The sequence below is a fragment of the Nothoprocta perdicaria genome, unplaced genomic scaffold (genome assembly GCF_003342845.1).
Source record: "Nothoprocta perdicaria isolate Ctin4 unplaced genomic scaffold, notPer1 scaffold_116, whole genome shotgun sequence".
In the NCBI taxonomy this organism is placed as follows: domain Eukaryota; kingdom Metazoa; phylum Chordata; class Aves; order Tinamiformes; family Tinamidae; genus Nothoprocta; species Nothoprocta perdicaria.
The window spans coordinates 1,983,449-1,998,838 of NW_020454272.1; the positions used below are offsets into that span (position 1 = coordinate 1,983,449).

The window sequence follows — 15,390 nt, forward strand, 5'->3', positions numbered from 1 at the left end:
TCACAGGCTAAATCTCCATTTAGGGAGTGAGGTTGTGAGCTTGGTATTGCATACAAATGGTTTCCAAGAGCTGAGTTTTGTTGACTAGTTCCCTTTTCCCACAGTTGCAGGTAGCCTGGCCCTGTCTGTAGCCGTTGGAAGGTGATCTGCCCAGTGTCACTGCACCCACATGCTCTCGTTTGCTCTTTTCCACAGGTGATAACGGGTGCTCTGCAGTGCTTAGTGTGGATTTTGAAGTTCCCTTTGCCTTCCATCAATGCGAATCTGGAGCCGCTGATCAAGCAGCTTTTCCTCTTGCTGAAGGAATTTGCCAAGACAGGAATAGCCAAAGGCCAGAACTTCCACCTCGTTGTGAACTGCTTCAAGGTAAGTCAGGCGTGACTCTGCTCAGCTCCCTTTTGTTTAACTTGGTGGAATGAGACTCGTGCAGCTGCACATCTCATGCAGATGCCTCTGGAGTAGGGAGGAAGGGACCACAAGGTAGGGAGGAAAAACCAGTCTCATTCTCTCCCAGGTTTAAGTTTGAAGAAAGATACCCCAGCAGATGCAGAGTTTGGAGCTGAGTTTTGCWGGAGTCTTTTATGTTTCTCTATCATAGTATCTTGTTGCTGTCCTTTCTTTTGAGAGGTTTTTAGTCAGTTTTATACAAGAATATCTTGCTGTTAACATAATGCTTTGAAATAAACCCTTGTAAGCTGAAGGGAGGAGGACAGTTAACAGCAGTAATAATTTTTGCTCTTTGAAATGTCTCCCTGTAGATGTCTTCTAACCTCTCTGTTGAGCTAATGAAAACTCCATGATTATAAGGGAAGGGTCAAGCAGATAATGCTGAATTCCAGCGCAAGAATTTTCCTCTCAGCCTGGCTGCATTCCTGCTATGAATATCCCCACTGATTTCAATGGCCTATTCTGAATTCCTATGTATTTGCTTGTGTTCAGGTTTTGTCCTAGAATTGTCAGCTGAAAGAAAAGTGATGAAAATATTGTTGGATGCAGATTTCAGAGCTATAGTCTGCTCTTTCAAATCAGAGTGCTATAAACAGAGTTGGGCTTTGTGTGGCCTTGCATTTTATGGCACCACCTGTGTATTGACCACGTGCAATTTGACTTTTGCAGTCAGTGACAATACTTGTGAAGAATGCCAAGAGCCGCATCACAGACAAGCAGCTCCAGGTGCTGCTGGGCTTTGCTGAAGAAGACATTTACGACGCGTCACGCCAGGCTACCGCCTTTGGCCTTCTCAAGGTATTTCTGTGCAGCACTGCAGGGGTTTTGTGAACCGTGGGAACCTCTTGGTAGCAGCCTGTAAGATCTTGTGTGGGAGACACGTCACTGAATGCTCTTAAGGAGTCTCTGTTTTAGGAGGGGGGAAAAAAAGACTGTTCCTGTTTACCTGATTTAAATTGTTTGGGTGGTGGTTTTATATACCCTTAGTGCCTATGAGGATGCATTTGGATCTGAGGGTATTTTTGCTAAACAATCCACATCTCTTACTTTTGGCTGTGTATGTTCCAAAGAAGTGGGTCACCTTTTAATGCTATTTCTAAGCCCCTCTGACTATGTCTGAAGATGTGAGGGGGGAAAAACATACTACAGTACCTGAGAAAAGTGTAGTCCTGGGTTGTTAYACTGCACCATGTACTGTACAGTCAAAATGGAGTGACCCCAGCCGTGCTTTCTCGTCCTAGGCCATCCTGTCCAGGAAGCTGGTTGTTCCCGAAATGGATGAGGTGCTGCAGAAGGTTGCCCAGCTGGCCATCACGGGCCAGAGCGAGCCCGCGCGGGTCCAGTGCCGCCAGGTCGGTAGCCTGGTCCCTCGGTCTCCTGCGCTCACAGCAGCATGAGAGGACAGAGAGCTTCAAGTGGCCCTTCCAGCCCTCTGGGAGGTGTTTCCATCCTGCCAGCTCCTCAGGCCGSTTTCTGCTCTGGGCTGATCCGTGTTCCCTGCCTGGGCACTTCCTGCGGCAGCCGCAGTGAAGCCGGGGGCTGCTGCCCGGCCCCGCAGGGAGCGCTGGGCAGCACTGATGCTCTCCCTCCCTCGCAGAGGGAGCCAAGGCCGTGAGAATTTGCCATGATCCGTGGTTCCTGCCTGTTACTTCTTTCTTCTTTCTAAGCTAAACATACCCAAAAGAGAGAGTTGGTTGCTTCATTTCAGATGCTGGAATATGGATGYGGCAGGGGCTGTGCTTAATTGAAGTGCTGCGTTTCTGTAATCAGAGATGAATTTTGAAGGATGCTGGTGAATCTCTGTTAATGGAAGCCTGGGCCAGTCCTGGTACCTGGAGACGGATCTGGCTGATGTCGGGCACGTGCAGGTCCTGCTCCAGGCACAGGCCTTGAGATCAGTTGGCTCCTTCTGCAACAGGAATTTGCACACACAGGAGGAAGGGGCCTSTCTCCTAAACTTGCTGCTTTGTCATCATATTTGCCTCATTTCTTTTGTATAAGCTGTTTTGTTAGTGTCTCTGGTAACTCCTCTCTGTGTTTTATTCCAGATTTACTTAAAATACATTCTCGACTACCCCCTTGGTGACAAGCTGAAGCCTAATTTGGAGTTCATGCTCGCACAGCTGGAGTGAGTTTTTATCCCTCTGTTTCTGTCAGAACGGAGCTTTATGGCTTGAATGTGAYCTCGGGGGCCTCTCGGTGTGGCCAAGGGCTGTTCATGAGGAGCGGCGCCTGTGGCTGCAGCCTTGATTTTCCTGGCTCGAAACGGAAAGTGCTTTTCTTCCAGAGACTTGGTAAATGCAGCACTGCTCCGATCCTGTGCTGCACAGCTGGTTTGGCTGCTTTCTAAGCTCCATTTGTAATAGCAAGCTCTGCTGCTGCTGCAGTGCCCTGAGGCGGCCGAGCGGGGAGGTGCTGCAGCAGGGAGGGGCAGCCCCAGCCCCACTGCTGCTCGGGGGCAGCCCTACATGTGGGTCCCTGTGCCCGGGGGCAGCCCGGGATGCAGGTCCCGCTGCGCTGTCCCGTGGCACCGCCGTCCCGCTCCATCCGCTTGTGTCCACCCGAGGGCAGGAACCTCGGGAGAAGAGTGTCTGGAAGTGTCTGTTACCTACACGGGTTGTTCTTTCCGWGGAGTTATCCCAGCTGCAATTGTTCATTATCTCTTCCCAGGTACGAGTATGAAAGTGGCCGGGAGTCGGCGCTGGAGATGGTCACCTACCTGTTTGACTCCTTCCCGCAGGTAACGGGCACCCCATGGCAGGAAGCACCGAGCAGCCGGTTCCGTACCGGGCCTTGCAGGARCAGCCGCTTCGGAGCAGCTTCTCTTTGCAGCACCTGGTGGTTCAGATCACACAGYGGCTGAGGTTGGAAGGCAGCGTTATCATGAGAGATAGGAGATAATATGAACCATCACTTAGCTCAGAGAACTTGGCTGGGCTCCAAAACAGAAATGGCAGGCTGTGGAGTCTGCAGCACTTCATCACCTAATGTGCTCAGCCTGCAAGTGAAACAGAGCTCTGTCCGCAGGTATTCGGATAAACTTTATGGTGATTTATACTAGGAAGAAACACAACTGGTTGTGGAAGTTGGGTGTGAAAAGAGAGTGAAATTGAGAGTTTTCCCATTGTGGACTTAGCATCCAAAAGAGATTTTGCTGACTGAGCTGGTATGTGATGTCTCAAATCYGTTTTGTTGGCCTGGCTGGAAAACAGGGGCCTTTCAGTGGAATGGATCAAAATTAGAGCAAAAAAAAGGGCTGTGCATCTGTGTAGGCTACACACAAAATGTGCTGACTCTGAGCTCTGCACCTGGAGCTTGGCTGAGTGCRCAGGGCACAGAGAGAAGAGCCATCRAGCAAGAATTTGGGAGGAAGGGAGAAACCCCCAGCCCCGTGAGCAGGGCCTCTCCTCGCACTGCTCAGCCCACGGGTCTCAGCCTGGTTCCCAGCCCCGCTGGGAGGAAGGAGCTGCCGTCCTTGTGCTGCAGAAGGGCCTTGGAGCCCGACTGCCGTGCTGCTCAGGAACCTCTGCCTGTTTCCACTGGAGTTAGACCTTTAAACAGACATTTAAATGCTCTTTAAGATTTGAGACTAACTGTTGTCCTGGGGCCATTTTAGCAAATCTGAGTGGGAACAGGGTTGGTGCTGCCCTGTCCTCCCTGCTTGCTGCAGCGACGGGATCRACTCCTCTGCTCAGCTGCCTGGACAGGTTCCCCCCTTGGGGACCACTCCCGTGGCTGTGCAGGAGTGCCCTGCTTCTTGCCTTTGGATATCAGCAGCTCTCTGGAGATGTGCAGCCAACTGACAGCCCGGCTAATGCTCGTTTCCTTCTAGGAGCTCCTGCACAAATACTGTGGGCTGTTCTTCATCTCTCTTTGTATGATGATGGTGAACGATGACTCTGCCAAGTGCAAAAAGATGGCGGCTTTGGCCTGTAAGTCTCTGCTCAGTAAGATAAGCAACGAGAAGCAGGACCTGATGTTCTCACTGGTCACAGAGTGGTTTCACAGCAAGAAGGTACGTTTGTTGTTTTCTCATTGAGCAGCTCTGGACTTTACTGGAGAGCTGAGAAAGATTGTGGGCTGGTGGATTGATGGGTGCAGTTAGGCATGATGCGTTAGGGCTAGGAAAGGATTACAGACAAGAGTCAGCCCAGAACAAGCTCCTTAGAGCCCTGTTCGCCACCACGGCATYGTAGGCAGCGCAGCAATGGCACTTGCCTCTGCTGGCAAGAGGGGGAGCTACACACAGCTGCACAGGTAGGGAACCACTGCTGCAGCCCTCAGGCTTCCCAGCTGATTGCGGCGCTTTCCTGCCGTTCCCTTGTGGGCCAGGCGTTTCACAAGGTTAGTCCTTGTTCAGGTGGAACCTTGGAGCAAACTCCCAAAGTGGGTCTGGTTTCAGTCACTGGCAGCCAGCGCTGCTTTCAGCTCCCGCTTGCTTCATTCTGTTGCCAGAAAGCAGCAACGTTGAAGCCTGGCAGGCTCCCTGTGCTGATCCGGGTGCCTGGATGTTCAGCTGTTTYCACCTGGATGTTTAGCCTCAGGATCCATTCCTGTGCCGCAGTGGGGGAAGCAGTTCCTGACATTTGATCCTTTCCATCTTACGTGTYGAGTCCCGGCTTACAGCTGCCCGTGGGCTCCTGCTCTGCTGGGAAGCAYTGAGCTCGGCACAGGAGCCCAACAGAGGCTGCTGCTGGGAATCTGGGCCAGGAAGGGCCTTCCAGCCGAGGGGCTTTCCAGGAATGCCCSGTGCTGCCGGGCTGGGTTCCTGGCTGGCGACATCCCTTTCCATGCTCTGAAAACCAGCCCCTCGCAGGGGGCAGGTGCTGCAGACCAAGTCAGGCTGCTGCCCGCGTGAGCAGCAGGGCCGGTCACAGGGAGGAGGTGACGGGGTCGCTCCCTGTGCCCGCAGAGCTCCCACCGGCGCCTGGCCGCCCAGGCCTGCGGCCTCTTCGTGGAGGTGGAGGGCGTCATGTTCGAGAGGCGCCTCGGCGCCGTCCTCGCCTGGATTGAAAAGGAAATCAACCCCCTCCAGTACGAAAGCGTAAGTGGTTTTGCGGAGCGTGAGACGCGGGGAAAGAGAAATAAGACATTTTTCTTGGGGAAAGAAAAATAGGAAGTTGGAAGAAGGGAGGAATAAGCATGGAGGGATTAAACTGTTGGGACTAGGGAAGACGCAGAGCACCTGCCTTGATCCCGAAGGGGACCTTGCTGCTCTGCCAGCTGGCGCCAACGCTGCCGAGCGCAGGGGCAGAGGAGGGACATGGAGGTGCCTCGTGGGACCCCCAAATCTGCACGACTGGGTTCTGCTGCCTTGGTGACTTGATGGGTTGGCAGGTAGTGTGTGCCCATGGTGGTCTCTGACCGTGTGGTCTTTCCTGCTGCAGTAGCAGAGAAGCAACTTCTGCTTTTCATTGAAATAAAAGCGAAGGGAAGCACAGCCCCCGTGACCCGCAGGCTGCGGCGCGGGGCCGCGCTGGGAAGCAGCCCGAGGGCTGCCGGCCGCGGCCGCCAGCAGCGCACGGCGGTGCCGCAGCCCCGAGGGCAGCCCGTGCCCTGCGCCTGCCCGGCCCCGCGGGTCCCACAGCTGCGCCTGCGAGGAAGGGCCCCTCGGCTGCCGCCTGGCCTGGGATCATCCCCCGGGATCGGGGCCGGGGTGGCCGTGCGTGTGGCTGCTGGGCCAGGGCACGTGCAGCGTCCACAGCGAACGCAGCTCGGGGCGACCCGGCGTGCGCCGGAGCCCAGACACACGCGGGCGAACCCGGGATGTGGGCGAACCCGGGATGTGGGCGAACCCGGGATGTGGGCGAACCTGGGATGTGGGCAAACTCGGAATGTGGGCAAACCCGGGCTCCCCTTGGCCCTGACAGCAAGACACAAGCGTGCGCCAGCACATGGACGCGCATAGTGGTAGTAAATCTTCAGTTCCTCATAAGCATCTCTGTCGACTTGCTGGTTTTGTCAGATAACGGAAGAGGAGGAGGAGAAGGCTGCAGACAGGCTGCTGTTCAGCTTTCTCGTGCTGCTGACAAAGCTGATCACAGAGTGCAGCTTGATCCAGTTAACCAAGAACAGAGAYGTTGTGAGCAGCATCTGGGGTAAGTATCGAGAATCACTGTGGCTGTTACGGGAGGGATTCTCGACCTGCTGTGTGCACCCCGATACAAACACCTGCACCCGCTCGTACAGGGTTTGCACGCTGTGTAAGTGCTAATACATGGCAGTTACTGGGCAGCAAAAAAAAAAAAAAAGCAGATATTAATGGAGAAGGTTGCAGAGTTGATGATAACAATATGTCCTCTGTCCCAGTTGCTGGGAAGCATTTTCTGTAATCCCAAGAGCAAGTTACTGTGTTTAACCMTGATTACATCATCTTATATTAAAGCTTCCAGCTATTCCAGGATGATGATGTTTTCCTGATGAGATTATCTGTGCCAGGCAGCCAGCAGGGGCACAGGGCAGCAGTGCWGTGAGTGCCCTGTCGGGGCTGGGGCCGCTTGGTTTCCAGCCGTGTCCCACTGGGTGCCATGCTGCCGCGTCCATCTGGATCCCTGGCATTTTGTTGCTGTGTTTTTCATTTGCCCCCTCTTCATTGTGCTCCTATACAGGGCACACTTGTCTTGCTCACAGCAGCGGCCCTGGCCTGGGACATTTGGAAGAGGTGTAGTAGCATTCCAGGGTGGCTGCTCATGGTGGGGACATTTGGTTGCAGCAGATGCTGTGGTGACTCTTGGAGGGACCCACATCTCTTTTTTTCCCCTCTTGCCAGACTGGCCCCCYCACTGAAGCGGGTTTTCCTTTGTGCAGGTCATGTTCAGTCGCACCTGAGGTATCCTCACAGCTGGGTCTGGCTGACAGCTACGCAGATTTTTGGGTTGTTGTTTGCGTCTCACAAGCCAGAAGATCTTGTCAGCAAGTGGAGGGAAGGAAAGGCAGGGAAGAGGAAAAAGCTGTCGGCAGAGCTGCCTACGTCCACGTTCTTCTTGACAGCTGACCTGGACAGTAAGGTAGTGGTGACGCTCGCTCCTTTCCACCTATTAGCTGTTCTCTGGCTTGCACATGAGAACACGCCCATTTCTTTCTTAGTTGGTTCCATTTGCTGCCTAATTCTGATCATTTTGAGCATTTGAGCAGGTGTCCCTGTTGCTGGGAGGGGATTTCTCTGGGGTTTTAGTAGCTTGAAACCTTCCCGTGAGGCTGTGAGGTGCAGGCAGAGGTTGTGCTGAGCYGGATCCCTTGGCTTCCTCTGAGGATCACATCAGACACTCTGRTTTTGCAGGACACCACTTTGGATTTCACCTCTGTGCTCCCTCTCCTATAAAAACCCTCTCTGCCGTTTTGTCTCCCCAGATGAAAGAGCTCGTGTTTGCCTTCTGCCATCAGCTGCAGTCCAAGTTCCTGGACCAGGCCCTGGGAGAGCAGGTGAGAGCAGGGGAAGGTCTGGGGTTCTGCAGGGGTGCGGGGCAGGCCTGGAAGGGGTGTCACATTCAAGTGCGACACTTTGTCACTGTCTGGTGACCTCGGGTGCAGGGGGATACGGAGGTGGGCAGTCCTGTTASGAGTAACGTGTTCTGTCACATGGGTGGGCCGGACACGTTACACCCTCCTGCGCTGGTCAGGGCCTCTCTCTGCTCTGGCCTCGGCTCTTCCGTGCTCCAGTGACTGCTGGGGCCCTGGGAAACTGGGCCTGACTGCTCTGTTTCTGCACTTTAGGTTATAAAGAACTTGATTTTTGTGGCCAAAGTTATTTACTTGCTAGCCCCTGCCTCAGAAGAGGGTGCAGAGGCTGAAGGGGAACTCACCTGTGACATGGAAGAGCAGGAGGCCTCTGAAGATGAGGGTGAGAGAGACCCTTCTGCTCCAGAGGAGGGAGCTGGTGAGGATGTGGAAGAGAAAGGCCGGCCAGCCACGTTGCTGTGGATCATGAAGAAACTCTCCATCATGGCAAAGCGGGAGGCAGCCTATTCCCCTAAGGTGCCCTTAAAGGTAAGAGCAGGGTGAGAGCGAAGGAATGTGCTGGTGGAGRCACCTCTCCTTGTGCAGGAGAGGGTTGCTCAGACCCTGCTCCCAGGGGAGCCGCAGAGGGCACTGGGGGCTGCTGCTGGAGCTGGGTCTAGCAGGTGCTGGGAAASAGTTCCCTGTGCCTCAGTTAGGGGCTGAGCTCCAGCGCCCTCGGCTGCCTCTGCCGGGCAAGGAGCAGGTCTGGTTTTCCAAGCGTTAGCAGCCGCCATCACCCTGCTGGTCCGGAGCCGCCGCCGGCTGCTCCCGGGRCACTGGGTGTCACTGAAGGCTGCGCTGGCGGCGGGAAGAGCCCTCGGAATGGCAGGTTCCCAACCAGGGCGTGCGGAGCAGCCCCCCGCCCGTCCCAACAGSCCCCACGGAGCCCTCCCCGAGAGCTGCCGTGTCCTGACGCTCCGTGTCTGCCCTCCCTCCCTCCCCCCTTGCTGCCTGCAGAGAAGCTGCGTCTTCAAGTTCTTGGGAGCGGTCTCGGTGGATCTTGGCAAGGACAGAATCGAGCCCTTCCTTCCGACCATCCTCACGCCGCTGTACAGGGAGCTGAACAGCACCTACGCAGAGCAAGGTACGTGCTGTCCCGGGCGGGACTCRCGCCGAAGCTGCAGGAAACCGGACACGACGGGAGAGTTGCCAGGGTGCTTTCACCTGGGCTCATTCCTGTTTCCATAAAAGGTGCTGCGGTGGCTCTGTGGCGTGCTGCGTGACAGGCCACCTGTAAAAAATACTCTGGGATGCCATTATCTTTCTGGAAGAAACGTTTGAGTTTCTCAGAAAAATACTATTTTTGGTTTGCTTCTGTGAAGCAGCCTGTATGGTTCTCTGGGAAAGCTGGGGAGAGATAATTTTTCCTCTGGATTTGTCAAGGGCTGCTGGGCAAAATGAATCGTGAGAGAGTTGTTTTGTAAAGGAGGAATAATCCTTRCAGGGTTCTGGGTTTTCATTCCATAATCTGAAAAAAAATCGATTTTGTTTCACTAGATCCAACCTTGAAGAACCTTGCCCAGGAGATTATAGAACTGCTCAAGAAATTGGTCGGACTGGAGGCTTTTTCCCTTGCCTTTTCCGCTGTGCAGAAACAGGCCAATCAGAAAAGAGCTGTCAGGAAAAAGCAAAGGGCTTTGCAGGTAAATATACACGTGTACACCTGAATGCTGCACACATCACCAGGAAGGTGRCTTTGAGGAACATCCTCCTCCTGGATTGTTTCAGTTTCTTTTAGKTGAGGAACCCAACAAGAGCCGTGGTTAAAGCAGGGCCCCCAAACCTGGGGCCTCAGGGAGCTTAAGCCCAYGACACTTGTTCTGTCTGGCAGCAGTTTCTTAGGCAGTGGTGGATGTCTAYGGGGACAGGTGTGCGTTTTAACTAAACCTGCGACCGTGTCATTTCTCATTAGGCTGTAGCAAATCCTGACATTGCTGCAAGGAGGAAGCTGAAGAGACATAAGAATAAAGCAGAAACCAAGAAGAGAAAAATAGAATTCCTGCGCCCCAGCTACAAGGCTAAGAAAGCTCGAAGTCATGGACTGAAAGATTTAGCCATGGTGGAATAAAAAGGCTCCTACTTTCTCAAGAACAATTTTATGGGAAGAAACTTCCACCTTGAGAACTAGTGATTGTCGGAAAGATATTTACGTATTTTAATGTATTTATTTTTTCATGTCCTTTTTTCCAGCTGAGATCTTAAATAAAAGCTCATCATTTTTTTTCTTAGCCTGTACATTTACTGCATCCACCCAGGGCCGAGTGGACAGCTCGCACAGTGCTGGAAAAGATGAGGCGTTTGTTTTGCAAAGTGGGGCTGATGAGATGCCTGCCTGCCTGCTTGTGATGCCTGCAGGATGTTCCAGGAAAGAACCACCTGCCTCCTGCCCGAGCTCTCATTCCTGCTAGCTGTAGGGCCTGAAAAAAGTGCCTGTCACTTCTGGCAAAGCTTTGAGTAGAGGTAACAGCCCAGGGAAGGAGAGCCTGAGTTTCCAGATCAGGATTAGGACTTCCAGCCACTTCTATAAGCAAGTGGCCTCTGCCCCTGTCGCAGGCAGGAGTAACTCACTCTGACCCACAGGAATAGGGCGGGGCAGCTGACAGTTCCAAATTTTATTAGTGTTTTAATTACATGAATAAGTAGCCACAYAAAATCACCAGGAGGGGGGGGAGAAGRAAAAAAAAAATCTTTCCCACCCACTAAGACTTTGCTACAAATTAACATAYGAACATACTTAACAACACAAAGAAAGAAATGGAGTATCTTCATGTACACAGACCTTCACTTGGTTCCATTTTACAACGGAAGAAAGATCCCCCGGCTGACGGGAGTCGGCTTCAATCGGGTCTATTTACAAGTATGTCTGACCCAGAAATACTTGACTGCAGGACGAGGGAGGCTGGGACCGGCCAAAGCTTCTCTGCTCCCATCAGCTCTCTGTTACTGCCTGCTCTTCAAGGTCTCCACCAACCTAGGAGAAAGGGCAAGACAGTTTACTTGAAAAATCACCTGGAATACGCTGTTGTATCACTGTTGTATCCCTGTCGGATCACCTCGAATGTCCTACCGAGCTGGGACATGCTCGATGCATTTTATCTGGAGATAAATACTCTCCTAGATATTGTTTTATTCCATTAGGATTAGTACCCAGCACACTACGCACCAGGAGAGATGCAGTGGCCATGAACATGAAATAGCCAGGCCTCACTTAGCTCCTGCTGCTGCGTTTGTCCTTTGTGGATGCCCACGGAGCTGGCAGCCTTCCTTACCACTCCATGGCCTCGTCGAGGCCGGTGCCTTTCGTGGCGGAGGTTTTGAATATCTGCCACTTGCGGTCCTTCAGCGCGGGCAAGCCCAGCGCGTTGGCCATCTCCGTGGGCGTCATGGCCTGCTCCATGTCCTGCTTGTTGGCGAACACCACCAGAATGGCCTTCTTCAGCTCTTCCTCCTACGGGGGAATCGTGCACGTGGCTGCAGAGGTTTTACTTATGCAGAGAAAATCCCACCCAAGGAGAACAACTCATCTAAATTCAGTCTGATCATTTATTTCTTTTTTTTTTCCCGCCTTAGAAAATTCCTCAGAGAAAGAGTGACAGACTCTGAATTCTATTTGTGTCTTGCATCACATAGGAAGAATTTCAAAACAAGGCTGGTTTACTGAGCATTGTTATAGAATTAAGCTGATATCTAACAAGACTTACCAAAGAGTTTGCAAGAAGCTGGGGGAAAACCGTTTAACTTATACCTTCCCCGCGTTACTCATGTTACTCTTCTGAGTATGTTCTTTAGGTTTTAATATGCAGTAGTAGGACACCCCTCCCTRTAGCTCTGATTTTGCCACCGCTGAAGCAGTGCGTGGTTGTAGCAAACAGGGAAGTTTTCATGTGACCAGAAGGCTGAATGCAACTAAGAGACCAGATAAWAGGAAAAACTTCAAAAATCTGCCATGTATTTGGTGCTTCTCAGTGAGATGGGTTGCAAGGGCATATGCTGGGGACTCAAGAATCAGAGTTTCACACACTAGGTCCAGAAAAGGTCTGTAATGTCTCAATTTCCATTTCGCAATTACAAACATCATCTTGGGGATTTCCTACCTCCAACATTGCAACGAGTTCAGATTTGGAAATGCCAATTCTGTCCCGATCACAGCTGTCCACCACGTAGATGACGGCGTCYGTGTTTGAATAGTAGCACCGCCAGTAAGGCCTGCCGAGAAAAAGGGTAACTTAGCCCAAATACCCACAGCCTGAACAGCATTTTTTGTATTTTTAGACACATAATGAAAAACAAACTACTCAGAGAAGGCAGAAACTGAAAGGCCCAAGGGAGAAACTAGAAGGTGTATTCAAAAGGTTGCAAAAAGGAAGGGACAGTATGAATATAAGGTCTCGAAAGCAGAAAAATGCCTTGAGAGCAGGGAAGGGGCAGAACGGCTGGGGACAGATTTAGTTGAGGGATTGGTGGCAGGGCTTCAACTCTGCAGGAGAGGRCAGCAGAGGAAGTTCATAAACACAGGGTTTTTGCAAACAGCCATATTAGCTTTTATAAAACAAGCTGTGTTAAAATTATCATTTACCATTGTTATCATGATGGCAATTGGGGCMTTCACTAGGGAGGCTAAAAGAGAAATCTTTTAAATGACTCATTTGTAGAGGTAGGTCAAGAAACATCATAACAAAACAGCCCTTTCTCCGAGCTGCTGTGCCGTGGCTACCAAGGCAGGGGAAGTGGCACTGTCCCTAACCAACTAGGGATCAAAAAGGAATCTTGGGACAACCATAAAAGGGTCCAAAAGAGATCGTTAAAATTATTCAAGTAACCACTCACTACAAAAGCTGTGCAGTTCACTCCTCAAGAATTGTTATCTATACCTTTTATATTTTATATATTATGATATTTTATTGTTTATAACATTCTTTTAAAATATCAATATTTRAAGAAGTTTGGGGGGAGGCTGCTATATCACAAGAGTTCCTGCCTTCTCAGGATGCTGCCCAATTACAAACTACACAAGCTGATTTTTTAAAACAAAGCTGTTTCAAGTGAAAATGTTCACTTGGGTCTTTTTTTTTTTTTTCAACACACAGTCCAAAGCAGAGGCTACATTAACTTAATTCCAACATATTAAAATTTACAGAACCGATTTTCAGTAGTACCAGATAGAATTTCAAGACCTCAGGATTTTTTAGAGAAATATAATTACAAGTTTCCATTTTGAGCAATCATTATTACCTTATACTTGTCTGTCCTCCCAAGTCCCAAACTTGAAACTTCAGATTCTTGTAYGTCACTGTCTCAACATTGAAGCCGATTGCTGAAAAAGTGAAGCAGGTTACCCCAACAAGCTCAGAATAAAGCACTGCCATGTGAACAACCAAMGCATTTTAAAACCATACTGTAGAGATCCGCAACAAAGACTGTTACAAAAGAAGTGCGACCAGAAACGGGTGCGAAAGCACCACGAGTACCCGAACAACAGGGAAAGGAAGTGCCCGTTTTAATGAGCAACTGCACAGGGGACACGGGAGAGGAACACGTCCTCGGGGCCGCGCTCCTCACGCCAGGACAGCAGAGCTGCCCTGAGCGCTGCGCTCCAAAGGGGTCTCTGCAGTGACACCTCGGCCTCAGCGCGCGGGCAGCGGCAGCAGCACAGGGAGCGTCTCACACACCTTCCCCTTCCCTGTCACCTCGCAGGGACACAAAGGAGCCCCAGTCAAATCAGCTGCTTTTACTAATGGACTGATCACTCACTCGGAATGGTGGTGACAACTTCCCCCACTTGCAGTCTGTACAGAATGGTTGTTTTTCCTGCGCCATCCAACCCCAGGATGAGAATCCTCATCTCTCGAGTTCCAAACAGACTGGAAAAGATGGTGGAAAAAAAGCCCCCTACAAAAGAGAAAGAAAGGTGGTTGTTTAGATGTGTGTGCTGAACCACATGGTATTTTCCTTTTTATACCACTATTTTATCCCAGATTTACCCAGAAGAATCAAGCTGCAGCAGCAGCGAGCTTCCTCTTTGTGGTTAGGATTTTTTCCTYTCCTTTAGTTGTCAAAATCTGACAACAACTTTTTTGTTTTCACTGGCCTCTATCTTTTCAGTGCCAGAGTCTATACGAGGGTATATGTACGACTCCTAGGCCTGAGAGAATTCTCCCTGAAGTTTTCAGCCGCCCACATCCACTAAACTTTTCTTAAAATGAAGCATAAATCGGTACGTACTTGTTGCAGTCAACTAAAACCTGCAGTTGCACTAAATCACGACGAATGTGAACGCTGTGGGGACGCCTGGGCACTGACTTTGGCTGCCTTTGCTCARAACTGTTTTCCCTCAACATCTTGTCTACATAACAGCACCCGTGGCCAGGCACCAGTCTGATCTATTAAAGGCACAAGCAGAGAATCTGGGCTGACATGGATCTTTTTTTTTCCCCCCAATAATTTTGTCAGATATGTATCTAAAGATAAATAATGATTTTGCACATGCACTTGAACTCTTAAAGTAATGAAATACCAAACAACCTGGGTTTGGGCTTTGATAAATATATGAAAGATGAGACAAATCTGCAACCCAAGCAGCACCAATCGCTTCTGGACAGACGATATCTGTTGTTGCCCTGCTGGGTGCAGAGGAGGCTCCGGGCAGGCGCCCGCTGGGACCGCGTTGCTGCCGCCAACGGCTGCAAACGGGGAGCAGCTCCTTCCCCTCCAGCGCCGCTCATTCCAGTTCATGCCGACCCCCCGCCTTTCCCCGTTTTGATACCGACGCGCTCTTCTCACCCCGAAATCCCCATTACGCTCAGGACGGGTTTCCGATAATCATTTAGCTGCTCGATTTAAGCGCTGTTGTCACTTCGGTGCCAATTACTCAGACAAGTGTAAGACCAGCAGACAGACAGAGCGCCCCCCTCCCGCGGGCGCCCGGCCGTCCCGCCCCACGGGCCGTTGGCGGGGGGAGCTCCAACGGCCGCCGCTCCAACGCCCGGCCCCCCAACGACCACCTCCCCAACGGCCGCCGCTCCAACGGCCGCCGCTCCAACGCCGCCCCCGCAACGGCCGCCCCCGCAACGGCCGCCGCTCCAACGGCCGCCCCCCCAACGACCGCCGCTCCAACGGCCGCCCCCTCAACGGCCGCGCTCGCCGCTCCTCACCCATGTCGAGCCGCCTCCCCGCGCCCCGTCGCGGCCCGTCCCGTCCCGCCGGCCCTGCCGCCGCCGCCGCCGCCCGCAGCCTCCACGTCGAGCGCCGCGGCGCGTAAACGAGGCGCCTCCTCCTCCGCCGCCCGCCCCGCGCCGTTTCGACACACAGAGCCGGGACGGCGCCCGCTTTCCTTCGGCCGCGAGGCGCTGCAAGGGGGCCCCGTCCCGCTCATCTCCGCGCTAGTCTGCAACCAGGAGGGGAAAACCAAACCAAACCAAACCAAACCAAAAAAAAAAAAAAAAAAAA

General features: G+C 52.1%; 2 protein-coding genes across 3 annotated transcripts in view; one reads left to right on the forward strand and one right to left on the reverse strand.

The window, feature by feature from the left end:
• The window catches only part of UTP20 (UTP20, small subunit processome component), a 56,603-nt gene extending 46,431 nt beyond the window's left edge, over positions 1-10,172 (forward strand). The window contains exons 49-62 of the mRNA XM_026053451.1: positions 196-366; positions 1,117-1,245; positions 1,689-1,799; positions 2,496-2,575; positions 3,118-3,187; positions 4,280-4,462; positions 5,360-5,491; positions 6,413-6,545; positions 7,255-7,454; positions 7,798-7,869; positions 8,161-8,433; positions 8,902-9,028; positions 9,442-9,587; positions 9,857-10,172. Of these exons, the coding sequence (XP_025909236.1) occupies positions 196-366; positions 1,117-1,245; positions 1,689-1,799; positions 2,496-2,575; positions 3,118-3,187; positions 4,280-4,462; positions 5,360-5,491; positions 6,413-6,545; positions 7,255-7,454; positions 7,798-7,869; positions 8,161-8,433; positions 8,902-9,028; positions 9,442-9,587; positions 9,857-10,012 (1,983 nt within the window). The 3' untranslated portion in view covers positions 10,013-10,172. The remainder of the gene's footprint in view (positions 1-195; positions 367-1,116; positions 1,246-1,688; positions 1,800-2,495; positions 2,576-3,117; positions 3,188-4,279; positions 4,463-5,359; positions 5,492-6,412; positions 6,546-7,254; positions 7,455-7,797; positions 7,870-8,160; positions 8,434-8,901; positions 9,029-9,441; positions 9,588-9,856) is intronic.
• A 369-nt stretch (positions 10,173-10,541) lies between these two features.
• On the reverse strand, positions 10,542-15,160 carry ARL1 (ADP ribosylation factor like GTPase 1). 2 transcript variants are annotated; one of them, XM_026053449.1, is made up of 6 exons: positions 15,096-15,160; positions 13,696-13,833; positions 13,177-13,258; positions 12,039-12,150; positions 11,214-11,392; positions 10,542-10,915 (listed from the first exon to the last, which is right to left on the reverse strand). In XM_026053449.1, exons 1-6 carry the CDS (start codon positions 15,097-15,099, stop codon positions 10,885-10,887), a joined length of 546 nt encoding a protein of 181 aa, XP_025909234.1. In that variant the 5' UTR covers positions 15,100-15,160; the 3' UTR covers positions 10,542-10,884. The 2 variants fall into 2 exon arrangements, with proteins under 2 accessions (XP_025909234.1, XP_025909235.1); XM_026053450.1 differs by lacking the exon at positions 15,096-15,160 and adding an exon at positions 14,167-14,363.
• Between the last annotated feature and the right edge of the window lie 230 nt (positions 15,161-15,390).